Source organism: Phaethon aethereus, assembly GCF_964289735.1.
Source record: "Phaethon aethereus genome assembly, chromosome: 34".
NCBI lineage: Eukaryota > Metazoa > Chordata > Aves > Phaethontiformes > Phaethontidae > Phaethon > Phaethon aethereus.
Window position 1 is genome coordinate 282,595 of NC_138610.1, and position 7,365 is coordinate 289,959.

Genomic DNA, 7,365 nt, shown 5'->3' on the forward strand with positions numbered 1-7,365 from the left:
GCGGTCGGTGCCCGGTGCCCGGTGCCCGTCGGTGCCGGGTGCCGAGCGGGTCGGCGCTGCCCGCAGGGCACCTACGCCACGGTGTACAAGGGGCGCAGCAAACTGACGGAGAAGCTGGTGGCCCTGAAGGAAATCCGGCTGGAGCACGAGGAGGGCGCGCCCTGCACCGCCATCCGCGAGGGTGCGCGGGGCGCGGGGGGCTGGGGGCGCTGGGGGGTGGCACGGGTGCAGGGCCGGCGGGGACGGGCAGGGACGGGCAGGCACGGGCAGGGGCGGGCCGGGACGGGCAGGGACGGGCAGGGGCGGGCCGGGCAGGGCCGGGCAGGCACGGGCAGGGACGGGCAGGGCCGGGCAGGGGCGGGACGGGCAGGGCCGGGCAGGCACGGGCAGGGACGGGCAGGGCCGGGCAGGGGCGGGACGGGCAGGGCCGGGCAGGGGCGGGCGGGGCCGGGACGGGCAGGGACGGGCAGGGACAGGCAGGGACAGGCAGGGACAGGCGAGGCCGAGCAGGCACGAGCAGGGGCGGGCAGGGCCGGGCCGGGCAGGGACAGGCGGGACCGGGCAGGCACGGGCAGGGATGGGCAGGGACGGGACGGGCAGGGCCGGGCAGGGGCAGGGTCGGGCAGGCACGGGCAGGGCCAGGCAGGGATGGGCAGGGGCGGGCAGGGCCGGGCAGGGGCGGGACGGGCAGGGACGGGCAGGGGCGGGACGGGCAGGGACGGGCAGGGACGGGCAGGGGCGGGCAGGGACGGGCAGGGGCGGGCGGGGCTGAGGGCGCTGCCCCCCCAGTGTCTCTGCTGCGGGACCTGAAACACGCCAACGTGGTGACGCTGCACGACATCGTCCACACGCCGCAGTGCCTCACCCTCGTCTTCGAGTACCTGGTCAGCCCCCCACCCTGCCCCCCACCCCCCCAAAACCTCCCCCTGCCCCCCAAATCCTGCCCTGCCCCCCAGATCCTGCCCTGCCCCCTGACACCTGCCCCCTGCCCCCCAACACCTCCCCCTGCACCCCAAAATCCACCCAGGGACCCCCCCAACCCCCCTTGAACACCCAAACCCACCCCTGCGCCCAAGCCCCCACCTGCACCCCCAAATCCCATCTCGGAACCTCCGACCCCCACTGTACCCCAACCCCCCACCACAAACCCCCCCCCCCCGACCCCCATTGCCCACCCCCCGATTCCCCCCAGGGCCCCCCATTGTCCCAGGGACCCCCCAATTTCCCCAGGGCCCCCCCAAATACCTCCCTCGTCCTCCCAGCCCCACCTATCGCCCCCCAAGTCCCCCCACATCCCCCGTAGCCCCCCCACATCCCCCATAGCCCCTCCAAATCCCCCCAGCCCCCCTCAAATTCCCCCCTAGCCCCCCTCAACCCCCCCTGACTCCCCCAAATCCCCCCAGGTCCCCCCTAAATTCCCCCCCACCCCCCCCCCCGATTTCCCCAGGGTCCCCCCCAAATCCCTCCCCCCCCCGGCCCCCCCCCCCACCGACCCCCTTTCGGGGTCCCCCCGTTTCAGGACCGGGACCTCAAGCAGTACCTGGACGACTGCGGCAGCGTCATCAGCATGCACAACGTCACGGTGCGCGGCGGGCGCGCGAGGGGCGTGCGAGGGGCGTGCGAGGGGTCGGTGTGTGCGAGGGGCGTGCGAGGGGTCGGGGCGTGCGAGGGATCGGGGCGCGCGAGGCGCGTGCGAGGGTTCAGGGTGTGCGAGGGGCGCGCGAGGGGCGTGCAAGGGTTCAGGGTGTGTGAGGGGCGTGCGAGGGATCGGTGTGCAAGGGGTCGGTGCGTGCGAGGGGGCAGCGCGTGCGAGGGGCGTGCGAGGGGCGTGCGAGGGATCAGGGTGTGCGAGGGGCGTGCGAGGGGGCAGCGCGTGCGAGGGGTGTGCGAGGGGCGTGCGAGGGGCGTGCGAGGGGCGTGCGAAGGGCGTGCGAGGGGGCGGCGCGTGCGAGGGGCGTGCGAGGGATCAGGGTGTGCGAGGGGGCGGCACGTGCGAGGGGCGTGCGAAGGGCGTGCGAGGGGACGGCGCGTGCGAGGGGCGTGCGAGGGGCGTGCGAGGGGCGTGCGAGGGATCAGGGTGTGCGAGGGGGCGGCGCGTGCGAGGGGCGTGCGAAGGGCGTGCGAGGGGGCGGCGCGTGCGAGGGGCGTGCGAGGGGCGTGCGAGGGGCGTGCGAGGGATCAGGGTGTGCGAGGGGGCGGCGCGTGCGAGGGGCGTGCGAAGGGCGTGCGAGGGGGCGGCGCGTGCGAGGGGCGTGCGAGGGGCGTGCGAGGGGCGTGCGAGGGATCAGGGTGTGCGAGGGGGCGGCGCGTGCGAGGGGCGTGCGAAGGGCGTGCGAGGGGGCGGCGCGTGCGAGGGGCGTGCGAGGGGCGTGCGAGGGGCGTGCGAGGGGGCGGCGCGTGCGAGGGGCGTGCGAGGGGCGTGCGAGGGATCAGGGTGTGCGAGGGGGCGGCGCGTGCGAGGGGCGTGCGAGGGGCGTGCGAGGCGCGTGCGAGGGGCGTGCGGGGCGCGTGCGAGGGCCGGGGGGGGGCAGCTGTTCCTCTTCCAGCTGCTGCGCGGCCTCGCGTTCTGCCACCGGCACAAGGTGCTGCACCGCGACCTCAAGCCCCAGAACCTGCTGCTCAGCCGCCGCGGGGACCTCAAACTCGCCGACTTCGGTCAGGGGGACCCCCCCGGACCCCCCCCCCCCCGCCGGGACCCCGGTTATTCCCCCCAGGACCCCAAATTTCCCCCCCAAGGACCTCAGTTCCCCCCCTGGGTCCCCCATTGCTCCCCAGGGACCCCAATTGCACCCCCAGGACCCCAAATTTCCTCCCCCAGGACCCCAGTTCCCCTCCAGGGACCTCAGTTGTACCCCCAAGACCCCAAATTTCTCCCCCAGGGACCCCAATTCCCCCCCAGGGACCCCAATTGCACCCCCAAGACCCCAAATTTCTCCCCCAGGACCCCAGTTCCCCTCCAGGGACCTCAGTTGTACCCCCAAGACCCCAAATTTCTCCCCCAGGACCCCAATTCCCCCCAGGGACCCCAATTGCACCCCCAAGACCCCAAATTTCTCCCCCAGGGACCCCAATTCCCCTTCAGGGACCCCAGTTGCACCCCCAAGACCCCAAATTTCTCCCCCAGGACCCCAATTCCCCTTCAGGGACCCCAGTTGCACCCCCAAGACCCCAAATTTCTCCCCCAGGGACCCCAATTGCACCTGGGACCCCAAATTTTCCCCCGAGGAACCCCAGTTCCCCCCCAGGGACCCCAATTCCCCCCCAGGGACCCCAATTGCACCCCCAGGACCCCAAATTTCCCCTCTAGTGCCCCCCCGGAACCCCCATTGCCCCCCGGGGCCCCCCATAACCCCCCTTCCCGCCCCCCCCAGGCCTGGCCCGGGCTAAATCCATCCCGACGAAGACGTACTCGAACGAGGTGGTGACGCTCTGGTACCGGCCCCCCGACATCCTGCTGGGCTCCACCGAGTACTCCACCCAGATCGACATGTGGTGGGCGCGGGGGGGCTTGCGCCGGGGTGGGGAGGGGGCCCGGGGGTCTCGCACGGGGACTGCGGGCCCATGGGGGGCTCCAGAGGGGGCATGAAGGGGGTCTCTCGCACGAGGGGCTCGCACGGGGGCTGGGGGGGCTTCGCACGGGGGCTGGGGGCTCGCACGGGGGCGGGGAGGGGGCGCGGGGGTCTCGCACGGGGACTGCGGGCCCATGGGGGGCTCCAGAGGGGGCGTGAAGGGGGTCTCTCGCACGAGGGGCTCGCACGAGGGGCTCGCACGGGGGCTGGGGGGGGCTTCGCACGGGGGCTGGGGGCTCGCACGGGGGCGGGGAGGGGGCGCGGGGGTCTCGCACGGGGACTGCGGGCCCATGGGGGGCTCCAGAGGGGGCGTGAAGGGGGTCTCTCGCACGAGGGGCTCGCACGAGGGGCTCGCACGGGCGCCGCAGGGGCGTGGGCTGCATCTTCTCGGAGATGGTGACGGGGCGGCCGCTGTTCCCCGGCTCCACCGTGGAGGAGCAGCTGCACTTCATCTTCCGCCTCCTCGGTACGGGGCGATTCGGGGCGGATTTGGGGGCTTGGGGGGAAATTGGGGGGAAATTCGGGGGGTTTGGGGGAAATTCGGGGGGTTTGAGGGAAATTTGGGAGAAATTGAAGGGATTTGGGGCAAATTGTGGGGGGAATTTGGGGAGTTGGGAGGAATGCTGGGGGGTTGGGAAAAATTTGGGGGAAATATGGGGGAAATTTGGGGAGGGTTGGGGGAAATTCCGGGGATTTGGGGGAAATTTGGGGGAAATTGAAGGGATTTGGGGCAAATTGGGGGGGGAATTTGGGGAGTTGGGAGGAATGTTGGGGGTTTGGGGAAAATTTGGGGTCTTTGAGGGAAATTCTTGGGATTTTTGGGAAGTTTAGGGGATTTGGGGCAGATTTGGGGGGGAATTTGGTGGGTTGGGAGAAATTCTGGGGGTTCGGGGCAAATTTGGGAGAAATTTGATGGGTTTGGGAGAAATTTGAGGGGTTTGGGGGAAATTCCATGGGTTTGGGGCAAATTTGGGGGGATTTGGGCGGAAATTTAGGGGGTTTTGGGGAAATTTAGGGGAATTTTGGACAAATCTGGTGGGAATTTGGGGGGTTGGAGGAAATGCTGGGGGTTTGGGGCAAATTTGGGGAAAACTTGAGGGGTTTGGGGGAAATTCTGGGGGATTTGGGGCAAATTCGGGGGAAATTTGGGGGGCTTGGGGGGATTTGGGGGAAATGCAGGGGATTTTGGGTAAATGTGGGGGGAATTTGGGGGGTTGGGGGAAATTCGGGGGGTTTGGGGCAAATCCGTGGCAAATTTGGGGTGTTTGGGGGAAATGCTGAGGGGGTTGGGCAAATTTGGGGGGTTCGGAGGAATAAAAGGGATTTGGGGTGAATTAAAGTTTTTTTGGGGAAAATTAAGGGGATCTGGGGCAAATTAAGAGGTTTTGGGGTCATGAGGGGGGGTCCAGAGGTGGGGGGGGCTGGGGGCACTTGGGGTTAGCGGGAACTTGGGGGGCGGGAGCGCTTGGGGGGCAGCGGTGGGACTTGGGGGTCCCGGGGGGCGTTTCGGGGCCCTCCCGTGACCCCCTGCCCCCAGGGACCCCGACGGAGGAGACGTGGCCGGGGATCGGGGCCAACGCCGAATTCCGGGCCCACAAGTACCCCCCGTACCCCCCCGAGGGGCTGCTGCACCACGCCCCACGGTCTGCCCCACAGATGGGGGGCACTGCCCCATAGCGTGGCGGGGGGGGCCATAGCGCGCGGGGCGGGGGGGCAGCCCCGGGAGGGGGCTGTTTCCCCATAGGGGTGGGGGATTTGCCCCACAGCAGGTGGCTGTGCCCCATGGGGGGCGGTTGGGGGGCAGGTCTGTGCCCCATAAGGGGGTTGGGGGGCAGGTCTGTACCCATAGGGGGGGCTGTGCCCCATAAGGGGGTTGGGGGGCAGGTCTGTACCCATAGGGGGGGCTGTGCCCCATAAGGGGGTTGGGGGGCAGGTCTGTACCCATGGGGGGACTGTGCCCCATAGGGGGGGCTGTGCCCCATAAGGGGGTTGGGGGGCAGGTCTGTACCCATAGGGGGGGCTTTTCCCCATAGGGGGGTTGGGGGGCAGGGCTGTGCCCCATAGGGGGGGCTGTGCCCCATAAGGGGGTTGGGGGGCAGGTCTGTGCCCCATAGGGGGGGCTGTGCCCCATGGGGGGCTGGGGGGCAGGGCTGTGCCCCATGGCGGGGCTCTGCCCCATGGGGGGCTGGGGGGCACCTGACCCTCGCCCCCCCCAGGCTGGACCAGGACGGCGCTGACCTGCTGGGGCAGCTGCTGCAGGTGAGGGGGGCGTGGCCTGGAGCTAGCCCCGCCCCTGCCGCGTACGCCCCGCCCCCTCCCCATCCCACCCCCAAGCCCCACCCCGCTCACTCAGCCCCACCCAGCCCACCCCGGGGCAGGTCTGTGTGCGGCCACGCCCCCTTTTCCCGAGCGGGCGTGACTTCCCCAGCCCCTCCCACCTGGGGGCGGAGCCTCCCTGCCTGCCCGGGGAGGGGCGGGGATGTGTGGGGCGGGGATTGGGCGGGGGCCACGCCCACGAGGGCGTTCCTGGCGGGCGTGGCCTGACGGGGCGGGGCAGTTCGAGGGGCGGCGGCGGCTGCCGGCGGGGGAGGCCATGGCCCACCCCTTCTTCGCCTGCCTGGGGCCCCGCGTCAGCAGCCTGCCCGACAGTGAGTGGGCGGGGCCGGGGCGGGGCCGCGGCCGGTGGGCGGGGCGCGGGGGGGCGGGGCTCGCGGCGGGGTTTTCCGGGGTTTGGTTTGGAGGGGGCTTTTAGGCGGCGGCTCCCGGTGGGTGGAGCTTCGAGGGGGTGTGGTGGGGGCGTGGCATCGTTTTACGTGGGCGGGGCTGGAAGCGGGTGGGGCTTTGGAGCAGGAGTACTGGGGCGGTGGGCGGAGCTAAGCAGGGGCGTGGCTGCGGGGGCGTGGTTATACTTGGGTTGGGTCTGAGGGAGAGGCTTCACATGGGTGGGGCGCGAAGGCGCGGCTGAAAGTGGGCGGGGCTTTGGAGGTTGTGGGTGGAGCTAGGAGGGGGGTGGCTTGTGGGAGGGGCATGGTCATACTCCTCCCCGAAGGCGGGGCCTAAAGTGGGCGAGGCTTAAGGCTGGGGTTTCCTCGGGGTTGTGGGGGCGGGGCTTCGAGTGGGCGGGGCCGAAACCTGTGCTGTGGAGTGGGCGGGGCTACAGTGGTGGGCGTGGTTTGTGGGGCGGGACTTTTCCAGGGGTGTATAAGTGCACGTGGAGGGAGGGGCAGGAGGGGCGGGGTTACTCCTGTCCCTTCAGGTGTGGCCACGCCCCCGTGACGCGAGGCCACGCCCCCCCGCAGCCACCTCCATCTTTGCGCTGAAGGAGATCCGGCTGCAGCAGGAGCCGGGGCAGCGCCCCGCCCCCCCGCCCCCCCCCGGTCAGCACCCCCCCCCCGAAGTCTGTGGGGACCCCTTGGGGCCCCACCCCCATTTTTTGGGGTCCCCCCCTGACCCCCCCTCCCCCACCATTTTCTCCCCAGGTTCCTCCGCTTTTCGGGTGCTCGACACCGAATTCTGACGCCGGGCAGGTAGGGGCCCACCCCCCCAAAAATCGGGGTTACCCCCTGACCCCCCAAAAGGGCGGACCCCCCCCAATATGGGGAACACCCCAAAAAATGACGGGGACCCCCCATGAAAACGGGGGACCCTCAAAATTTGGGCCCCCCCCCCGGGAAATGGATCCCCCCCCCATGGGTGGGGTTGCTTTAAAATGGGGGGGCTCACCCCCTTAAATAAGGGGCACCCCTATAATGGGGGCTGCCCCCCAAATGGGGGACCCCCCCTTAAATAGGGTGCC

At 70.6% G+C, this 7,365-nt stretch overlaps 1 protein-coding gene across 1 annotated transcript in view; it reads left to right on the top strand.

The window, feature by feature from the left end:
* Positions 1 to 7,086, top strand: part of LOC309414916 (RNA-binding protein 10-like) — a gene marked incomplete at both ends in the record, with an annotated part of 23,130 nt that extends 16,044 nt beyond the window's left edge. Inside the window, 11 exon segments of the mRNA XM_082012295.1 lie at positions 67 to 181; positions 790 to 884; positions 1,520 to 1,582; positions 2,532 to 2,655; positions 3,372 to 3,492; positions 3,938 to 4,035; positions 5,107 to 5,212; positions 5,786 to 5,828; positions 6,127 to 6,217; positions 6,869 to 6,946; positions 7,049 to 7,086. Coding sequence (XP_081868421.1) covers positions 67 to 181; positions 790 to 884; positions 1,520 to 1,582; positions 2,532 to 2,655; positions 3,372 to 3,492; positions 3,938 to 4,035; positions 5,107 to 5,212; positions 5,786 to 5,828; positions 6,127 to 6,217; positions 6,869 to 6,946; positions 7,049 to 7,086 — 972 coding nt within the window.
* Positions 7,087 to 7,365: the final 279 nt, after the last annotated feature.